This window comes from Lampetra planeri, unplaced genomic scaffold (genome assembly GCF_965212315.1).
Source record: "Lampetra planeri unplaced genomic scaffold, kcLamPlan1.2.h2 scaffold_1182, whole genome shotgun sequence".
Taxonomy (NCBI): domain Eukaryota; kingdom Metazoa; phylum Chordata; class Hyperoartia; order Petromyzontiformes; family Petromyzontidae; genus Lampetra; species Lampetra planeri.
This window is the reverse complement of record NW_027613896.1, coordinates 9,888-32,312: the sequence shown is the minus strand read 5'-3', so window position 1 is coordinate 32,312 and position 22,425 is coordinate 9,888. Positions and strand designations below refer to the sequence as shown.

The following is a 22,425-nucleotide window of genomic DNA, read 5'->3' as shown; positions in this document are numbered from 1 at the left end:
AAGCTTAGAGTCTCCTCTGTTCAGCAGAGAAAAACAAAACAAATAATAACCACCATGATAATTCAGAATAACAACACAATAGCTAGATAATGTAGGAACTGCCACAGAGGCTTCAGATTGGGAATGCTACTTCATAACTTTCATACATTCAAAAAAAGAAAAAAGAAACAACAATAGGAACTCAAAAGTAGAGTTGGGAAATGGAAATAGAATAAAAGGAGAATATTGTTCTGTGAAATCAGTGTAAATAAAAAAGAGCACAAAGTGTTGAGCGAGGAGGAGAGATCGGTTTACTCATGTAGAAGCTCTTGGAGACAGTTGGGAGACTTGAAGATCTCTGGGACCTCGCTGTCCAGTTTGCAGATGACCTTGTAGATGGCCTTCTTCCAGGACGGGTCCACGTCTTTGCCGGCCACAATGGCGTTGAAGAACTCTCTTAGTGTGATTTCAGCCACCTCCAGGAAGCGATCAGGGACCTTCATCGATGGAAACGGAAAGAATGCATTTATCCATATAAACCATTTCATGTCATGAATAAATTATCACTTCCAATTTGTTTGGTAAACTGATCTCTGACACTTTCTGCATGTTCCTCCCTCAGTCTGGGCCAAAAATTATACAGATTATATAGATACCACCAACGTGACATCAGACAGCTAACGCAACAATTTTGTCAAATTGCTCAACATGTACTCGGAAAAGCTCGATAAATGAATAAATAAAACAAAGAAGCTCAAATTAAATAGGTCCTCCGCCATGATTATATTGTACAGTCAGCTGTCCTCCATCAACCCACTGACAATGTGTTCACAGTCTATGTAAAACCATAAATCGCCACTTCCTTAAAAGCTAATTAAGGGTCCTGCCTGAGAAAAGTCACTTCTTGTGGACTCTCAGGTTGCTCCCAACTCTCACTTCCCTCCCTGCAACAAGTCAAATTTGACATCTTTATGCGTCCCGCTGTAAATCGGCGACCAAACAAGACAGCCGAGCAGCAGTGAGGAGCTGCTGAAAGAGGAAGTACTAAATGCTTTGGGAGCGGGGAGGCACCCCGCCTCTTTAGTGTCCCCTGACAGCGGCGCTCACCGACACCATGGAGATGATCAGTCTGGCAAAGATCTGTGACACCTTCCCTGAAGCCAACACTCTGTCACACACACACACACACACACCAGCGCACACACCTCCTTGTGCCAAGGAGATGACACATCCTGTACTGTGACAGAGCTCCAAAATAATGCTTCACACACACACACACACACACGCACACACACACACACCATGGTATGGTTTGTCTCAACTACAAGCTTCAGGGCGACTCAGCCTTCAGGGGTCACCTGCTTGGATAATGCTGACTGTCTCCCTGCCCGCCTCCCTTGATGCTCGCTCACACATACACACACACACACACACACACACACACACACACACACACACACACACACACACACACACACACACACACACACACACACACACACACACACACACACACACACACACACACACACACACACAGAGCAGCAGCAGCTTGTCCAAATGCCTGACAGTGCGCACTCTGCTCCGCTGGTCTCCTACAGTGTCCTGCAGATACTCATCAGGAGTGTCAGGACACAGCAAGGTTAGTGGCCACTGAAACACACACACACACACACACACACACACACACACACACACACACACACACAGTGGCATGCATGTTCACACACACACACACACACAGCTTACCTACCCCCCCTCGGGGTGATGAATGGGGGCTAAGATGCTCATGTGCCTGCTATGTGTGTGTGTGTGTGTGTGTGTGTGTGTGTGTGTGTGTGTGTGTGTGTGTGTGTGTGTGTGTGTGTGTGTAAGTGTGCTTGTTTGTGTGTGTGTGTGTCTGTGTGTAAATCTCCATCCACTGCTGAAGAGAAAAGGTGCGTTGTGAATAAGGAGCTTGTGTGCTACACATGTCTGTGTGCATGTGTTTGAGACAGAGAGGACAAGAGCGAGAGACAGAAACAATCTAACCCTAACCCCCCCCCCAGCCCCCCTGCCAAAAAACAAACAAACAACAAAAAAACCTGTATTCCATCCTGATGGGATAGAAATGGATATAATTCATTGTTTGGGCTGCTGTCATCACTGAAATACTGGCACAATGACCCCGGTGTGTGAGGACAACTTTGTGTGTATGGGTGCAGCGCTGCACCGTAGCCGTAGACGCAGGGAGTGCCGCATTACTAAGAATATTCCTGCATGGAATTTCTCCTGACGTTTTGACTATAAAAGGACAGCAAAATGCTGACTGCAAGGAGAAAGCAATGTCAAGGAGAAAAGGGTATTGGTATTTCAGATCCTCTTGACTGAGCGAGCGGGAGAGTGAGAATGAGAGGGAGGGAGAGAGAGAGAGATGGCAGGAGAAGGGGGGGGCAGAGAAGAGTCTAAGGTGAGAGAGTGGAGTGGCAGGACGGAGTTTTTCATATCCAAGCAGCTTTTGTTTTGTAACATTTGCACATGGGTGAGCAGCCTCCGGACCAACAGTGAGCCTTAACTGTTTGCAACCCCTCCCTTGTCCCACTCCATCACCCACATACCCCCCCCCCCATCTCTCTCTCTTGGGTCAGCTGTTGGGCCTTTGTTCCAGAGGCATTGTGGGGGATTATCCAGTATGGCCGTTCATTCGCTCTGCTGTCCCGGTAAATGGGGACAATTGCGTGGCTCACAATCCTTCATACATATTTCATAGGGCTTTTTTAACAAGTTCTCAGCAGAGCCCAAAATTAAAGGACAGATGTATGAGGAGGGGAGGGAGGGGGGGGGATAATAGAGTATGAAGAATGACGCCTGGAAAAGGCAAACGAGTATTCCATGCTAAGCCAGCTAGACATATTACATGTTATTTCTCTACATTTGGACATTCTGTTCTATTCCCAAGTTTTTTAAAAAGTAGTCTAATATATGTTTAGATGCACTTTTTCACTTTTTGCTTTTTGATGTTGCATTTCGGTGGTCTAGCATATCTGTCCCTCCATTCCCTGTAAATGTATTCAAGTTTGGTTTTAGTCATGACATGACAAAAATAATTATTTGTTGTTAAAAGTTGTGATCAAATCCCTTTTTCAAACTTCTAGGGAAACTATTACTTTTAGTTAAAATGATAAATAATCATATTCATGCTAACTTTAGGACTAAAGTTGAACTTGCAGAGGCCCAATAGAGTTACTCATCTTCTATTTATCAGCCTGTTTAGTGTGGAGTTCTGGTGAGACGCAGATGAGATTTTAGCGTAAAGGCCGACCTCTTTAAAGAAAGAGTTCAGTGAGAGAAGGTGTGAAGAAGATCAAGAGGATAGGAAACGTATGTGTGTGTGTGTGTGTGTGTGTGTGTGTGTGTGTGTGTGTGTGTGTTTCTGTGGGGGCAGCGGGTTCATAATCACAAAAGGTTTAATGAAAAGAGATATCGTTGTAGCTGAATCTGACTGTGTCACACAACATGAAGAGACGAAGACCGATGCATGGAGAGAGGGAACGGGGGGAAAAGACCTAGGGAGGGGGACTGGCCAAAAACCAGACGAGGACACTGACCCCAACCTTTGCATCATGTTGCTTGTTGAGTAAATATCCATCAAGGAGAGAAAAAAGCAGAGAAGAAAGGTTCGGACCACTCTGACAAGCAGTGAGGGCATTTAATCACTCATTCAATGACTCCCCCCTCTCCCTAACAACTCTCTCCCCCCATTCTCTCCATCTCCCTCTCTCGTGACAGGTTGCTTTGAGACAGACGGATAAGCTCTTTTTCAGAGAGAGGGAATCGGATTTCCTGCTTTTTTGATGAGATAATAAAATATGACGGCGAACAATGGGAGCCTGTGGATGCCTTGCTGGGAGCTATTCACCCCAGCAGTGGCTCCTGTCTTAAGACTGCTTAGACAAACGTTTAAAAAAAAAAAAGGTAGCCAGAGGCCCAAGGCTACTGTTACACACACACACACACACGTGTATGTGTGTGTAACCTCCTCTCTCTGTCTGTGACTTAGGGGTCAGCTGTTTGTTTGGTCAACGTGTTTCTCGCCCTTGCTTTTGGGAACTGTCAGGAGATGTATTGCACCTTCTATTTGCACAGTGTTGGTCAAACAAGACAAGACCCTGGAAGATAAGGCTGTGTGTGTGTGTGTGTGTGTGTGTGTGTGTGTGTACGGGCGAGCTGCAGCCTTCAAGGATGAAACGCAGGGACACAACATAGGCCCCCAACCGGCAGTCAGGTTAATTCCTAACCCCGGCTCAGCCTGGGAATACGAACACTTCCCATGGTTTGTGGTCGCTGTACGTGTGGGGAGAAACTGGGAATTTATCGATTTGCCCCCTGACAGAGATACACATCTTTGAATGTTTGAATCCTTTAAACTTATGCTGACAGCAAAACGTAAATATGAAACTGCATTTGCGTCATTCGGAGAGAGGACAGACACACACACACACACACACACACACACACACACACGTAGGCCCCTTTGCCTGACATATCTGCTCCGATCAATAACTACAAAGGCCTTGATAAGTCCACACTGTCACTTTGGGCAAACACAACCCATGTCCCCTTTCTTTCTACCCCTCACCGCCCTGTCCCCAGTCCACTCTTAGCAAACGCTGTCATTTGATAAGACTGTGCCATCGATGAAGAGTCCAACCAACTGCTGGTGAGCTAAAGATAGGGCAGACTTGTAGTTTGTTGAATTTTCCGTCATTCTCCTCAGTTGTCTACCTCCGTCATTTATGAAATTCAGTCCAGTGCTTGGAGGAACACTGGGACAGGAAATGGGCCTTAAAGCTGTGTAAACACCAGCCCCCCCCTTCACCCTGCTGATTGCCTTGAGATCATGGGAGCCTTGAGGCACTGCCGTGTACACACGCTTGTGTGTTTCTCCTTGTCTTGTGTGTGAGCTGGAGCGCTGGCGTCACATGGACCCTTCTCAAGGTGACTCAAATCAAGGGCAGGAGAGGGTCAAAGACGCTGATGAAGGCGCCCTCCTATCCCGTCTTCCTCGCTCCTCCCTCTCCTGCTTCCACCCCCATCCTTACACATATACTGCAAATTCATATCATATCAGCACCTCATCTTAGCTCCCCTCTTTGCGAAGCCTATCTTTATGGCAGTTCATATAAATGGCAGGTTGTGGTGCGGGTCCTTGTTTTATATGGACAGAGGTAGAGACAGATATATCATATGTACACAAAAGAATCGTAAACAGCGGGGGAAATCACAGTTCACAGTCTTAAACATTCATGGTCTGAGCTGGGATGAGGGACACAGGCTGAGAGGAGGCAATCTTTGCAAAGGGGGGGGGGGTCAGTGAGTGGTGTAATGGGGCCTCTGGAGGTCAGGAAGTCAGCCCAGCCTGGGGAGACCAAAAGCACGGTAGGCAGAAGGGAAAGAAAGGAGCAAGGGAGTCTGGAAGATAGGAACAGGACATCTGGAGAGGAGGAGAGAAGAGGGAGGGAGGGAGGGACAGAGAGAATAGAGGGGTAGCTAAGGGAAGGAGGGTGTGGGTGGGTGGGCAAACAATAAATGATGACGAGCAAGTGGCTCCAGCCATGGATGGGTGGATGAAGGGGAATGAAATAAAATGGAAGGAGAAGAAAGGAAAACAGTGATCTGATCGGATCGAAGAGTTTGACATCTGCAGAGGAAACAGGAAGTGTGTGTGTGTGTGTGTGTGAATGGAGTTACTTCGACACATCTGCAGCTCTGATGCATGCCCTGGTCATTTTGGCATCAGTCCCTCTGCCATGCTTCATTACGCTCTCTCTCTCTCTCTCTCTCTCTCACACACACACACACACACGAAGGGGAGACCAAAATGGTCCAGAAATAATGACATAATCAGCAGCTGTGCCACAGAGCAGGCTGCCCCTCACAAGGTGACCAGGGACAGAAGGAGGAGGGGAGGACGAAGGGAAGAGAGGGGAGGATAAGGAAGGAGGAGGAGAGAGAGAGAGAGAGAGAGAGAGTGCAGATGGAAAAGCTGGGAGGAGGGAGAATGAAGTGTTGGGCAAACACTGTGGTGTGTGTGTGTGTGTGTGTGTGTGTGAGTGTATGCTGTGTTGTGTTGTGTTGTGTTGTGTGTGAGAGAGCAGGTGAGAAAAGGAGAGAGGAGATCATGTAGTTCCTTATGTTTAAGTGATGCCTTGCTGCCCCAGGCTCAACACACGGCTCCGGCTATTTAATCAGTGCGCAGAATAAAGTGGCTCATACACACACACACACACACACACACACGTGCATGCACACACACGCAAGACCACACGGTGAAGAAAAGACCTGTCAGGCTACGTCAAGTGGGGGCCCTCAATAGCCCCCGGCCATTCTCCGGGAAGCAGATGATCCCTCTCTCTATTCTTTTGCTTCCCTAACTCTCCACACTAAGGGAATTAAAAAGCCATAAGACAACTCATAAACGATGCTCATAAGGATTCTCAATAAATTATTTGTGTCTTTGTTTCTTTCAAACAAGTGGCCCCAGTGGAGCAGGTTTGGTTTTGACCAACGTTTACAGCTTTTCTTGCCTCGCAGATGCTTTTCTTCCGTGAACCTACATCAGTGTAGTTCACATCATTTTAGCGAAGGATATTTGTTTAAATGTCCTTTTGAACTCTTGAATGCGTTGACCGTCACCATCGAGTTTGGTCGGGCTACGTTTAAAATTAGCAGAGGCTGGAATGGAACTCTCATCAGGTCCCTCCCTGGATTTTGTGACTTGCTCTGGAGACGACGGGTCACATGCGCAGGTTCAGTTGTGCTGTACATGTTATCTGGAACAGTTTACGTCAAGGTGTGATCAGGATAAATGTAAGGGTGGAGGTAAGAGGGGAGGAAAGATGGGGCTCACAGGTATGTGTTGACATAAACCCACTGGCAAAGTGTACTGGTTATATTTTTGGAAGCTCTGAACCTAAATCTATACTGCCAGCTTTTCATCTCCCTCCCTCTATCTTCAACCGCTTTTCTGTGTTCAATCGGTCTTCAAAGAGAACCCTAGAGCCTTTCCATGAGAGCACCACACCTCGGTGTGTGTGTGTGTGTGTGTGTGTGTGTTTATGCGTGTTTGCATCTGTACCTTTGTATCAAATCCATCCAATTCAACGGCCGCAACCTTTTAACCTCAAATTCTCAGAGGTCGAACCCCGGTCAAAGACGCACGCCCCCTCCTCAGACGCACGCCGTGTCCTTCGTGATGAGAACCCCCCCCCCCAAAAAAAAGAAACGGAATGAAGGAGTGGAAGGTAGGGAGGGGGCAGCAGGAGGAGGCGAACACAGGCATTAGTCTCTCTGGGTGGAAAACAAATGGAGCCCCGAGAGGCGAGCGAAGAGGAGGAACGAGGGAGAAAGGGGGGAAGGAGAGGTGAAGCACACAATGCTATGGGGCATGGCAGTTGGACAGACAGCATCTGCTCTTCGCTCTCTGTAGCTCTGGTAATGGATGGCGAGCTGGAAAGGGAGATGGGGAGTCAGTGAGAGGAAAAGCAGGAGAGAAACAATGGATGATAGTCGAGGAGCAGGGTGGGACAGCTGGGGTGCTGCAGAGTTGAGAAGTTGGCAACATGAGGGACAAATCCTTTTTCCAATAAAAGAGAGCAAAATGGACAAAGGGAGGACACAACACTTTTTGTGACGAAGTATCTTCGTGTTCAAATTTCACTTGTTTACCGCCGATGCACAACGCTGACGAAACCCAGCGTTCACATGGCGACAGAGACGAGGAAAGACGTCCTTTTACAGAAACCTCAGACAGATCCAAGGCTACATGTGGACGGCCTTCTGCCTCGACCGGTTGGGGTGAAACAAGAGCAACAAGTAGACAGTGAGAGACAAGTGGAGAGACGTCTCACATAGAGAACTTCCTCTTTTAAGCAGCAGGTTTTGTGTATGCGTGTGTGTCCTGTGCGCGAGGACTGGTCACTGACAGAGACGACTTGGCCTCGTCTGTACTATGGAAACCTGAGCGCTTCCCAGAGCCATTATAAAACTGCCTTTTGATCAGACCCCACCCTCTCCCGCTCCCTTTCTCCCTGTAACTCATTACCAGGTCATACACATTCCTGTCTTATGAAAGATGATGTGTGTTGTCATTGGGGGTTCAAACGCAGACAGAGGGGGTTCTGGAGTAAAAAGAAAAGGACACTAAGTGACAGTTTTCACTTGAGTCCGCACATGAAAGCTTTGCTCGCTCAAAGTCAAGGCTTTTGGGAGGCCTGGTGTGTTTCGGAAGACTTTGATGGCGATGGACATGGCGAATGAGAAGCAGAGAAGAAAGAGAAGAAGAGAGGGGATCAGGACGGGGGCTGAGAAAAGAGGAACGTAGAGCCAGGGTCTAGGTAATTAACGGCAAGCTCTTTAATTACCGCTGGTGTTCATTGTGCCAGAAGGAATGTGACAATCATGCCATTAAAACTTCCTAATGGGGGGAAAAAGCGAGCGAGCGGAGGAAGAGGAGGGGGGGGGGGCGACGGAAGACATGCAAAAGAGGAGGATGAAAGAATGAAAGGAAAGAGGCAACAGAAGGAAAGAGAACGAGGGAGGAGGGATATGAAAGGAAAAGAGGAAACAATCGCGACAAAAGAAGAGCTGGGAGGGAGATGAGGAGCGTATTAGGCCAGCACAGTGACAGAGCAGATTAGCATCAAACAAGAAAGGCCACAGACGTGTGTGTGTCTACGGGTGTGTGTGTGGACCATCACTGAAACAGAGGACATATTCATTCCAAAGACGCCACCAAGGTGGATGGAACTTTGATGATGCAGAATCTGGCAAAGGAAGAACCAAGTGTGTGTGTGTGTGTGTGTGTGTGTGTGTGCTTGCTGAATCTGCGTAGGCTCCTGTTTCAAGTGGTGGTGCAGGCAGGTATGGGAGGAAGAGGAGGAGGAGGTGTAGGAGAAAGGGGAGAGATCCACAGAAAAGGGCCTTGGGGGCATCCTGATACACATCCAGAATGTTTCCATCTCCACATTTCCTCTATGACTCACACACACACACACACACACACACAAACAAACACACACAAACATCACACATGCACACACACGCACATGGTCACACATGCACAAATAACACCCACACACTCCAAAAGCCACACACAAACACTTGCACATGGAGTCTTCACGTTCACTAAGGCGGTTGCTTTGTTGGGGGGTGGTGGGTGGTGGGGGTGGAGGGGGAGGTGGGGTACAATTTGCATGGCTGGGCAAATTTTCCTTGTACTAAACTCTTATCAGCTCCTCTATCTTTCAGACACCTGCCCAAGCAAAAAAAAAACCCCTTAGTATGCAAAACACCTTTTCTCCCTCCTCCACCCTGATTCTCCTGCAAACCCCCACACCAACAGAAGACTGACTCACCTGTCCTCACCACGTCTCTTCCTCCCCGTCTGTCTTCTTGCAAATTTTCACATTTAAGTATGCAAATAGGCTGTTCCCCTTCAACAGTAGCTTCTCATGTCAGCAGAAGAATGATGGTGTTGTCTCAGGTGTGAAGGGAACTGTAGGTTTGTCAGGGCATCGCCCCGCTAGTCTGGGACGGGGCAGACGTGGCATATTTATTGGGTCACGCAATTGAGCTTACAAATGCCAGACAGTTAATGTAATTGCTTTAACAGCTGACAGCAAACTCCCTAATAGTTAATTTAAAAAAAAAAAGAAACAAATGAGAGAGTGAGTGAGTCTGTGTGTTGTGTAAAGGTAAATCTTCTGTTGTGGGTTTAACTTTAGGAATGAAATGAACGCACATGTCAAGAACCAACAATTGAGAAGTTTGATTTTATTTCCATTTGGCATCGACTGTGTGATGTGTGTATTGTGTCTTGGTGACAACACCTGACTTACTTCGGCAAACTGTTTTTACGTAAATGTGTCAGGCTGTAACAGTGTCTGGTGTGAAAACAAATTGTCTGTATATGTGTTGTTAAATGCAAACTACCGTTGTAGGGTTGCGAAGTTGCACCAAGCACGTGAACAGAGGGACTGTACTTTTCTTCACACTTTGCTCTGATGGACTTATTGAGTGCTCATATATATACAAGTACTTCTGCCAGAGTTTTTCAAAGCCTCCCTTCAGAGGGCTGAAGATGGATGTGAGGAAAGTGTGTGTGTGTGTGTGTGTGTGTGTGTGTGTAGACAAACAGAAAAGCCCCAGTGGATGGAGCAAGACCGATGGAATCTGAGTACAGAATGAAGCACTTTAAATGTGAGCGCTGCAGAGAGGGCACTTCTCTCCGTCACGTCATCGGATTTTTTTCCTTTGTCTCCCTGCTCTCACCCTCTGTCCCCTATCTGTCCATGTCTCACTTCCCCCTCTCCCCTTCTTTCGCTCCCCTTTCCTCTTGCTAAAACAGTAGGACGCTTAACCTTGATAACAGTGAGATCCCCCCCAAAGTGACACACACACACACACACACACACACACACACACACACACACACACACTCGAGAAATGCTTTGCCAGCATGCTAGGCTGGTCCAAGGGATGGCTGTACCCTTTGAGGTGAACAGGACACTGGGTAATGCAGCACTAAACACACACACACACACACACACACACACACACACACACGCTCTCACACAGACTCGATCACTGTAACGAATACACACAAACACCCAGATCGCTCTAGGACCTTCTTAACACAAGCCCTTTAAAGGTCCATTGTCAGCTGACATTGAGAGTCCACTAAAATGTTTCACACACTGCGCTCTCTCTCTCTCTCTCTCTCTATCTCTCTCTCTCACACACACACCACACACACACACACAAAGGTAGCAAATGGGGAAATGTGGTAAATAAAACACATTGAAGGTGAATTTGCCTGGTGAGATTGTTTGATTACAATATACTGGAAGACACACATACACGTAGTTTGATAATGTCGTAAGATAATAATCAAAGGGGAAGTTGTGTGGTTTCTCAAACAACTTTAGAGCCCATGAAACAACAAGAGGAACTGGACAGTGAGGAAGACGTGTCATTAGAGCTTCCCCCTCACCTGATGAGGTTCTTTGAAAAGCCTGTACGTCATGACGTCAAACAGACTTCAGCAACCAGCAGGGACAAAGACTGTGGTCCTGTGTGATTTCAGCTGAATGCGGTGTGTCAAGGTGTTTACCTCAAAGTCATTGGCCTTGTTGTAGTGCATGTTGAGCGCTCGGAAAAGCTCACAGTCGCGGCTGACGCTCAACTCCTCGACTCCAGTGGCTCCGTCGTTTATGGCCTGGCGGGCAAACTTCTCCATCTGGATGTAGTAAAACTCCCTGAAGTTGCTGAACCATTTGATCAGCTGGGAGGTTATGCAGCGGTTAAACTGGAATGAGAGTTGAGGGGCAGTTAGAATATTTAACGTCAAATATCACCTGGCCGTCTTAGATATCGTACGTTTCTGTACAAAAGAAGCAGGAGGTGCCTGTCATGTCCAGTCTTATACAGCCACTGGATCTGAGTGTAAGTGGAAGACGTGTCGGCGATGAAAACATGTCAGGTCACAACGGGGAATCGAGACGTGAGGCAATAACTTAAAAGAACGTGAAAAAAAAAAAGAGAGAGCCGTAGCAGATGAGAGCAAGGCAGAACACAGGTCACAGAGAGGGAAGATAATAGAGACATTAAGTAAGACAGAGAGCAAGGAGGGGGGGCTGAAAGTGTGTGTGTGTGTGTGGTTCATCTTCCCCACTGGGAGCAGACATCCCCCTATCATAACCCTAAGAGTGGAGGGAGAAGTGGAGGGGGGCCGCAAACACATAATTGACCAGAAAAACGATTAAGTCATCATCTGAAGCGCCCTGGCCCGCAGGGGGCTCAAACATGTACTTAACCCCGTTCACCAATTACACCCTGATTCTCCTCCCCTTTCTGCACCTCCCAGGCAGGAAGAAAGGAGAAGAAAAGAGCAAAATAGGGGGGGAGAGAAAAGGACAGAGATGATTAGCTCTGTGGAGAAGGCTGTGGCTATCTGATCTGTCCCGCTTGGCTGGATTCAATAGGGCGAAGTAAAACTATTAAGGGTCCTGTTCTTTTTCTGCCTGGACTCAGCAGTGAAAACACACTGTCTAAACATCCAAACGTTAGATAAGGACTCCAGGGGGGCTCAGGGAAGCTGCCAAATCCAGCCACTTTAAAATGCTCTAGACCAAAAGTTTCCAACTTGGGTTGAGGATTATATTTGAACTCCGTCTCCTAATGTGTCTCCTAGATTTTGACTGTGACTCCCATGTCGTACACCTGAACCATATCTGAACAACACACACACACACACACACACACACACACACAAACCAGCCTTTACGCCTCCCTCCGCCCCTCCGCTCCCTTTTTTGGTGCTGGAAGAATGGGGGACAAAAACGCTACTAAACGCTGAGCGGACTGGACTGCTCGCTGGGGAACCAGAGTGGTTTTGACATGGAGATTAGGCTTTGGCTATTGTTTGCCACAACAGACACACACACACTTGAACGCATGCACGCACACACACTCACACACACTCACACACACTCTTCACACGATCTGGAATGGCAGTCAAACCCTCACCACATGCAAGCGCATTAAGATGGGGGAACAAAAAGAGGGGCAGCAATGTTGACGGATCAGAAAAAGGTGACTCGGTGGTCCGAGGCGGATGGAGGTGCGAACGAAGCCTCCTAAAAAAAACGGTGGCGTTAATGTCAGACTGGAAAAACATAAGTTTGCTTGACATTGTTTGGCAGGGGCGCGGGACGATGGCTATGTAGGGGGAGCGGAGGGGGGGGAACGGTGGCTGTACCAAAGTGCAGGGTGAGCACAAATGGGGAAGTAAGGGAGGGCGAGGGAGGGGGGCTGACGAGGAGGACGGGTGCAGTTTAGAGCTGTCAGACAATGGCGTTTTGCTAGGGTGGGGGCGCGGAGGGTCGGAACGTGAGCAGTCAGCAAGCTGGGGTCGTGACAACAGCGCATCAAACAAACAAACCACTGACACTTACAAATACATGCAGCACGGGGCCATTCTTAAACACAATTTAACAGACGGCCCGTGGCTTTAAGCACAAAAACACTGGAATTAGATTCCTCCCGGTGCTGCCACCTTCTCATTCATTAAGGTCAGAACAAGTGGAATCGGACACATTGCTGAAATACTGTCGCCACATTGGAACACGTGCGTGCATGTACGGTTGAAAGCTACATTGTCTGATTGAACCGGTGAAATCGTCGCCATCCCTCATGGTGGAGACCTTTGGTGTCACCGCTGTGGGGTGACGGATAGATTGTCACTTTGGATAAAGATGACTTTATTATACGGAGAGCTCAGGAGAAGAACTAAGTTGTGGCTCAATATCAGCACAGAGCACATAGACAGCTCAGTGTTTACTGTATACGAGCACTGGTCCATTCCATCCACATGAATCAACACACCTCTTTACTCTCAAATTTGGCCAATCCCCTGCAGCATTCAGCCGTCGTGGTTCATTAAGTAGCTGGTGGGGAAATTGAGACCCCCAGCAAAGGGCACCAGCGTTCAGTGTGGAAGGAGGGAATCAGTTCAAAGGAGCACATCACTGCAGCTCCATAATCAGACTTGGCAGGGGTCAGCCAGCACAGACATGAGATGCAGTGAGGAAATTTGGTGTGTGTGTGTGTGTGTGTGTGTGTGTGTGGTCGGCACACTATGTCTGTGCATACTGGTGTGTGTATGTGCGTGCGTGCGTGCGTGTGTGTGTGCTTGGCTGAGAGGCAGATGAGAGAGACAGCGAGAGCGTGTTTCTCACACTCACACTCAAGAGCCTGTGAAAGGTCAGCGCTTAGTGCGAACAACACAAGATAGAGAGTGACACACACACACACACACACACACACACACACACACACACACACTTTCGTCCAGAATAGGAAAACACTTAAGAACTATATTAGTCGATTGCTAACTCCTCATACACACACACACACACACACACACACACACACACACATTAAAATATTCAATAAATGGTTCCGTAGTTTTAACTTTTGGTTGATAGTCTTTAAATGCAAAGCCAACGTGTCTCCCACCATCATTGTCGCTGACATAGTGGTCAACAATGAAGCAGAAAGCACACAGATGACCTCAGTGTGCTAAGCTACATCCAGAACAACAGCAGAGGAGAGCAGAAAGACAGAGAAGCCTGTACGGGCCTCTCTCTCTCTCTATCTATCTCTCATTCTCTCTTTCTTTTCTCCCCCTCTCTTTCGTAAGCCCCTTCACAGTCATCAGGGCTTTCTAACGTTTCCTGTTTTCGCAGGGGTGAATTGTGGGAGATAATCTCTGGCTGCCTATTGGCTGACTGCACACAAAAAGCGGCCCTGGAAAGCAGGCTTTTGTTACTGCGGCGACTCAAATCCAGCGGCTGGCTTTTCTTTTTTCCCTGGCCCCACTGAGGCACACATACTATGCCACATCATCAGCAAAAAAAAAAAAAAAAAAAAGAGAGAGAAGGAATGACATATGGAAAAAGGGGAAACCCTCCTGAACTCTGTTACTCTCTGATGAGACTTTATGAAATAGGCCACAGTGTGATGTCGGCAGTAAATCAAATAGTTTTACCACTCTAATTAACACAATACATCCACACTGCAATCTGTTGCAATTAATCACCATGCATTAACACAATATCGGATAACAACGGGATGTCTTAAAGTTTCAAACAATGGTATTACAATATATCTGTCAAAACATTTCAAAAACACCTCAAGTCAAAAAGTCGCAAAGGAGCTTTATAGCGGGGAACAACAGCCACCGTGTCCCACATTTGTTAGGGCAACCCACTTCCCACGTTCATTAGGTTCTTGACAGTCAAGACCTTATTAGTCGAGACCCGATTAGCTTTCAAGACTTTTGTCTGAGAACAGCCACTCACTTAAGAGGCCACGCTGGAGGAATCCAATTAGATAGTCATTCTTGTTCCCATATATGTCAACAAACTTACAGTGTGAGCTCATTGCCCCCTTTTGAAAACAAAAACAAACCAATGTGTCTCATAATCCCCTTAACTATCTTGACCTTGATTAAGTATCTGACGAGGCCATTCATGATGGGACCACCTAAGTCAATGAGACCTTCGAGAGTTTCTGCACCGTTTTAATTGTGAAATAACTTAATAAAATCATTGCTATTCAGTGGGAAGCTGAAATAGCAGAGTTTTTCTGATGAAATACCATTTACAGGTGCAAGCTGCCGTTGCCAACATGTGCCTCCTTTTCATCAAAACCAGCAATGTGCTGAGAGAAAGTCGCGTGACCTGCAAATCATGGTTGGTGGCAACTGCATCCAAGAGGGGGCAGCTGAGAGAAGAGGGAACCTTTATCTTCTGATTTGAATAAGATGGCCTGGATCTGTCACAGTATTTAACCCTCCGTATGGTCTGAGAGGGGGCACACAAAAAAAAAAATACACAACAACACAAACAAAACACAGCCGCACACACAACAACGGCCATTGTGTTGTTGTTCTGTTTTTTTGAGCAGCTTAAATATTGTGCTTTGTTTTCCAAATTTCCTTCATTAGAGTTGAGCTAACCTTCATCCTTGCCATGTTCACTGAACAGACTTTTTCTCCTCCCCCCTCCCTCTATGGAACCATCCTCCCTACACCTGCTCAGATAACCACTCTCTGTCTCTGGGCTCCATCCTCCTCCTGCCCTCTCCACTCCTCCATTACTCATCCTGCTCTTTATCTTTAGAATACTCATAGGCTCTCCAGCTCCCTCATGTAAACCCATTCAACTTCCTCTTCTTTCATCCTTTGCATAAAACCATAACTTATTGAGGGAAAGGGCCTCATTAGAACACTGACAAGTCTACACTGCTCACAGTTACGGAACGTCATAATTAATAAATCAAACTTCCCCTTTCTGAGGCAGGACGGTAAATGACAAAAGACAAAACAGGAAGAAGTGTTCAAAAAAACAAACAAGAAAGAAAATCAGGGAAAGATAAAAGAAAAAATGAAAAATGAGCAAGTTTCACCTGAAGTAAAAGAACAAAGTTTGAAAGAAGTTTGTTTGGACTCACCTTGACGTCCGAGAAGAACATCTTCAGCATATTGGAGCTTGGGTAGCGGGTGTAGAAGAACATGAGCTTGGCTTTCTTCAGATGATTGGGGGAGAGACCCTCCTGGATCTGAGAAGACCTACTATTAAGGATTTTAACAACAACGTAGAGGGTAGCTGGAGACATGCAAAACAAAATTAGCTGAGTATGTTTGTCAGTGATCACTTGGAGGATGTGTTATTAAATTTTCCTTTCAACACCAGGTTGCCGGAGGGGGCTCCTGAAGACAAAGCACCAAGGCAAAACCATTTGCTTGTAATTAGCATTGTCCGTATCAGGTGTGACAGCGTCACGGTTAATAAAATGCTGGCTAGCATGACAGCCGATGCTTTTACATAAGGAGGCTCATTTCACAGTCAAAGTAAGCAAACGTTTTTGCCTACACCCTGCACTAACCTCTAGCCCAAAAGAGGAAGAATAAAAAAGGAGGACTATTTGCATATCACAAACAAAGACAGCAGTTAACGCCGGTGATGGGCAAGAAGGCTTAATGGCTTGGAGACAACATGTGCCAAAACTCCAATATGACAGTCTGAGGTTGGCTGTGGAATCACTGACAAAAACAAGGTCTAGGAGAAAGTATCAAACACTGGCCCAGGCAACACACACACACACACACACACACACACACACACACACACACACACAAACTTCTCACATCAGCCATATTCAAATACAAATCATAGCCTTGTCTTACAAATGGATCGGCTGGTTTGAGCAGCAAACAGGATGGAGATGGAGCTGGTGGGGGCACCTTAAGGGATAGCATGGTTCCAACCTTCAATTACATCCCCCACCACCCTCTGCTCCACCTCCTACCCCCAGCCTCACTGCCTCTGCCAAACCCTTGGAGGAGCAAAAGAAGGCAAAAGAGAAGAGGGGCTGTGATGCTTTGGATGCAGCCAGAGATGGGGGACTGAAACACATCTGCGCCACCTTACAGCCCAAGCCATTTCCATGGTGAATTAACGTCCGTATAATGCATCTGATAATATCAATCTGGAGGATAAGACATAGAGAAGAGAATGGTGAGGGGGTGGGCTGCATGCTAAAACCCCAGGCTGTTTCAACAAGGGTTTTCATAGAGCAGACACAAGACAGCGCTTGCAATTACACACAAAATACAGTCCCTAAGTCGTCATGTTTTCCATTTACACTTGAATGAATAAAATACTACTTGGCATTATTTATGATCTACAGGGGTGGCTGTGGTTATTAAAATCAGTCAAGTGTCCAGATGTAGCTGTAACTATAGAGCGGGAAGAAGGCATCAGCTGCTAGATTGGATTGCCCTTGGCCTCAGGGTTACACAGCAAAGCCAGCAAATGTTGAACCCATGGCTGGTTTGGCTCCTTAAAGACCCTGTCTACTTTGTCTGATTCAGTGAGAGAAAGGGAGTGAGAGGGTTGTATACGCAGCGAGGGTCTTGTGGGGAAACCCTGGCAGACTAGCGTTACTCCGTCAGGCCTGGCCAAAAGAGCAGCACTTCACTCTCCACACCACACCATCTGCTCCAAGTGGAAGGGATACAATGGATCCTCAGACAGAAAGAGGCATAGAGGGAGCAAAACAGATCTTTTTTTTCCAGTGGCAAAAGGTGGATTTTATTTTGCTGTGAAATCGCAACACTTACTTTTTGCTATTTTTCATCGAGAAACAGCCACCTTTTAGCCTTCTGTTGGAATAAAAAAAACCAAAACATTTTCCTCTGGAGCCATAAAAAATATCACTTCAGTTGACAATTAAGAAGCTTCACATCTCTGATGAGGCATTTTCATTTGTAATTCCCTCACAGCTTGCAAATGTAATTGTGATTGGACTTAGGACTGGCATGCACAGCTATTATTTTGTCATGATGGTGCACTCACACCAGCTGGCCCTCTGTTCATCTGCCACATCTGACAAGACATCATCATTCTCACAACACTTCCCCAAAGCCCAAAGTCATGAGAGGAAAATAGCTGCTCCACTTCCTAATTCCAGGTGTGGGGACAAGAATTGGAGTCAGACTGAGTATAAATGAGGACAGTGATAGCTGCCATCTGCTTAGTGGCAGTGCAGAAAGCTGGTGAACTTGAATACACCTCACAAAACATGGGACAATCTGTCACTGACCGCTACGTCAGTGGAATCTACTTTTAATTCATCCAGAGAGGAAATAATAAACAATAACGACTCAAGGAAACTAAAACAACTAGATTTAGACGGACCAAACCAAAATAAACCACAAAGAGACACAACAGCATGAAAACTCATGTTTTCCTGCCCATTCTTTCCAAATATTGGGACACTCTATTCTCTACACAAGCCAGAATTTATCAATGCTAGAACGAGAGCCGTTGCATCTGGCATATGTGGTTATTGTTTGATTGTTTTCTACTTTCTCTCAGAATCTGTATCTGTCTCCCCTTTCTCTTTTCATCCATCCATCGGGAGCCCATAGAAGCAAAGGATTATGGATCTCTGGAAAGCGTTCACCCCTTGGGTCAGAAGACAAGACAAGGCGAGGTAATGAAAGATAAACAGCTCGCTGCAAACACCTGTTAACGTCCGCTTCAAAGAAAGGGGGAGGGGGGCCTACGCAGGGAGGGAAAACAAAAAAAAGAAGTATTTGGCTGCCAAGCAACAGCCAAAGGGCCCCCCGGCTGTTGACAGATCTTTATGAAACGAAAAAAAAGAGAAAAGAAATGACAATGATTGTGGGCTTTTTACAACAGCGATGGATGATAAGAGGAACACAAGAGAAAACACAAGCAATCATAAATATACATCTTTACCGGGTCCTCAGGCGAACCCTCTGTGATGCACACATGTGCACACAATGACACACGCACACACACAAAAAAAACGTCCTGCGGTCAGGTACATGAGGAAGGCATCGAGAGCCTAAAATAAAGAGCTTCTTTTTCTATAACGATTTCAACAGGTAAAACAACTGTAGGATGAATTTCTTTGCATGTAATAGATGTTAATCACTGAAAGCAAAGCTCTCTGGGGACAACCAAGGGCAGAATCAAACTTTCATAAGGGTTAAGGGTGCTGAATACTTGGGGGACTAAGGAGGCATAGGGAAAACAGAGACGGGAGTTTAAGCTATTAGTCTGTGGTCCCTGGGGGGTTCAATCTGAGCCTCCCATAGGGGAGAGACCCTGTATCCACAGGGCATGATTAGGGCACTCTGGGGTTAAACTATAAGATAAGCTGTATAACACTATTGTGTGCCAAGTTTCAGGATACCATCTACCCCCCATTATTTCCATCTATTTTTATAAAAGGCATTGGGGCACAAAAAAAAAATGTATTTGTGAGTAAGTGATATGGGTGACAAGAGCTTTGAAAGCACTTACGACTGAAGATGGAAGAAAAGGCTGGGAGAAGGAGAGGTAGAAGTGTAAAAATAAATACAACAATGCACTACAATGGACATGAGAACAGCAGTGGGAGGAAAAGTGATTCATCAACAATATTTCAGTTTCTTTGGCTAGTCTCAGAAAGATTTGGTTTTAACTCTTCGTGGTCCAGATCTGCACCTGTACTGCCTCAAATCACAGACTCACCACGCACACATCGGAAAGGATACGTTGCTGCCTGAGTAAGGCGAAATGTCAGCCATGTCCTGGAGGTCACTGCACTCTGACTTGATGAGGGACAGGGAGAGCCCCTCAGCCGTGCTGCCTGGGTGTGCTGGTGAACAGGAGCGATGATGGTGCCCTAAGTGGTGACCTGATGTCATCTTGGTCCTCAGACTGGTGGTCTCCCGGGACAGGTCCATGGAGTCTGGTGAGGAACGGTCTTTGCCAGTGTACCCACCTGTGGGTGCACCCAAGGGACTCTGAAAAGGGTAAGCCATGAGAGGCAGGGGAAACGGATGTCTGAAAGATGGAGGGCTAAAACCCATAGAGGCAGAAAGCGAGGAGGGATGAAGAGAGGGGTGGTGGTGACCGCCGTGGGCACCCACAGCTGAGGACTGGTGGTGGTGGTGCTCACTGGGTGTCTTCCTCACAACTAAAGGTAGCGCCTCAGTTTGGTCATTTGCAGCACCCGGGATCCCAGGCATGCCAGTAAAGGAGTCTAAAGGATTGGGGATAATGACATCACCGAAGCACTGCAGCCTCTGGTTGGTGGTGTGGAAGTTTGGGTTGTCTCCATTGACAGCTGTGGGGAACCTCTCAGGAGGTAAGGAAAGCGGTGGGAAGGCCTGTTGGGGCGTTGGCCGTGGTGGCTTGGCAAACACCTTGACCACTGTATCCACCACCTGGGTCATTGCTGAGTTGAGTTCCTGCTTCAGTGTTTCAGCCAGCTGTTTACCTTCAGCATGCATGGAGGCACCTGGACCTCCCTGTCCTTTGGCCCGGCCAAGCCCCTCTCTTCTTGGCTTCTCTCTGTCCCCTAGCAGAGCCTGCTCTTGAAGCAATGCCCTCGCCCTGTCCAGGAAATGGCCTGGGTCCAGGTCAGACATTTCATTGTCAGAGCGCAACTCGTCTCCACCTCGGTCATCAACGCCGTTGTCAGACCTGGCTGGGCTGTCCTCTGACATGTTTCCTAGGTCATTGTGGAGGTCATTGTGTTCCGAGTCATCGGTCGAGTCATAGATCTGAAAGAACTTCTCCTGCAACTGACGTAGCTGTTTCTGCATGTCCTCCAGCTGTAGTTTCAATTGTCTTCGCTCCTCCTGCTTCTGTTCCTTTCTCTGGCACACGAGCTGGGTGAAGCTCTGCTGTTGCTGCTGAGGGAGACGCTGCTTACGTTTGTTCTCCCGACTGCTACTGCCGCATACCTCACCTCCCCGTGGACTGCTGGGGGCCTGTTGCTGAGACTGAGGCGGTGGACAGTCAAGATCCATTTCCCGTTCCCCATCCATCTCATGGTCACGCTCATGGCGGGAAGCAGCAGGTACGACTACACTAGGTGAGTGACTCATACCACGGATAATATTCTCGACACGGGCTCGCTTTGCACGCAGGTGTTCATCATTGAGCCGTTCAATGTCAAAGGTGGCCAGGCCAGGAGGACGGCCAAATGGTGACAAACATTCCTGAGGAGTGCTGTCTTGGGAGGAGTTACTACAAGCATCCTCCTGGGGAGCATCTGAGCTTGTAGTCGAGAGCCCTGAGCCGGGGAAGCTTGCATCCATTCTTTCACCCCTGTCCCCTCTTTCTCCTCTTTCAGGCCCTGCAGCATTTTTAGCCATATTATTCTTGAGTAGCTGGGAAATAATGGTGGTGCCAGGGAAGGGCATCATGGTGTCCTCGTACGAGTTGGCTCGTTTCAGTAGTTTTCGGAGTACGTTGGACTTAGACTCACTGTCACTCGCTGTCACAACACCAGGGCCACCATGTGGCTGCACTACAGAGCACTCCATCGAGTCGGCGTCTGATCCGTGGTGAGAGTGGGAGCTCAGAGAGTTCATGGCACTGAAAATGGCTGCTTTGGCGCGGGCAATGTTATCAGTGGTTGCTGTTGCTGTGGAGGAGGCTGTGCTGCCCACGGTCCTCTTAACACCGATGTCCACACGTCTTCGCTTGGTCTGTCTGTTCAGGATGGAGTCGCTGTCATGGTCCGGCATCACGGGCTGCTGCTATTGGGCCATATCCCACAAAGCCAGTCCTCTAGGATTAAAGCCTCTGTTTACCTGAGGGGGGAGATCACAGATGTATCATTCATTAAAGGAAAATGTGCTGTTTTTTTTTTTCCAAATCTCAGAGTCGCTCAGAGTCGCTCGAACTAAACCACTCCCGTTTCAAATTAAGGTGACAACTTGACAATTTGGAGTGATTGAAACAATTTTCCCTCAAGAGAACCTTCTAATCCAACACACATGGGCATCAAGTGCAGCGTGTTGTCCCAATCCAACACGCAATCCCCTTAATGTGTTATCACAATGAAAGCGACATCCATGATTACATTCAGACAGTACAGACGAATACCAGAGGACTATGGGAAATGGACGAGATGAGGTCAGAATTAGGCTTTCGCGCGACATTCCAGGGCAAAGTCCTACATTTTATCCAGTCCCCTGTTACACGCCGCGTGACACTGAACCAGTTCCCACGGAACACAAAGCTGCATAACATTATGATAATTACTTAAGTACTTGTCCTCATTTCCATGTGTGTGTGTGGTGTGAGCCAACATAGACGTAGTCGTAAAATAAAATAAAAATAAAAAAAGGTTTAAGATTATGACGCGGTGGAACACAAAGGGAGGCAGTGCACCTTATGTGACCCATTTGACACATCTTCTTCAGTACGTGGACTCTCAGTTCTGCAAATATCCTCCAAATTCCCATTAATGCGTGATATAAATTTCATTGTTCAAGCTTATATCTTATAGTCACGTCAGTCAATATAG

The 22,425-nt window shown here is 47.2% G+C and overlaps 1 protein-coding gene across 1 annotated transcript; it reads right to left on the bottom strand.

Moving 5' to 3' along the window:
- Positions 1-290: 290 nt before the first annotated feature.
- On the bottom strand, positions 291-21,640 carry LOC144738837 (prospero homeobox protein 1-like). Its single transcript, XM_078621831.1, has 4 exons — positions 19,655-21,640; positions 16,036-16,143; positions 11,132-11,326; positions 291-476 (listed from the first exon to the last, which is right to left on the bottom strand). Exons 1-4 carry the CDS (start codon positions 21,638-21,640, stop codon positions 291-293), a joined length of 2,475 nt encoding a protein of 824 aa, XP_078477957.1.
- Between the last annotated feature and the right edge of the window lie 785 nt (positions 21,641-22,425).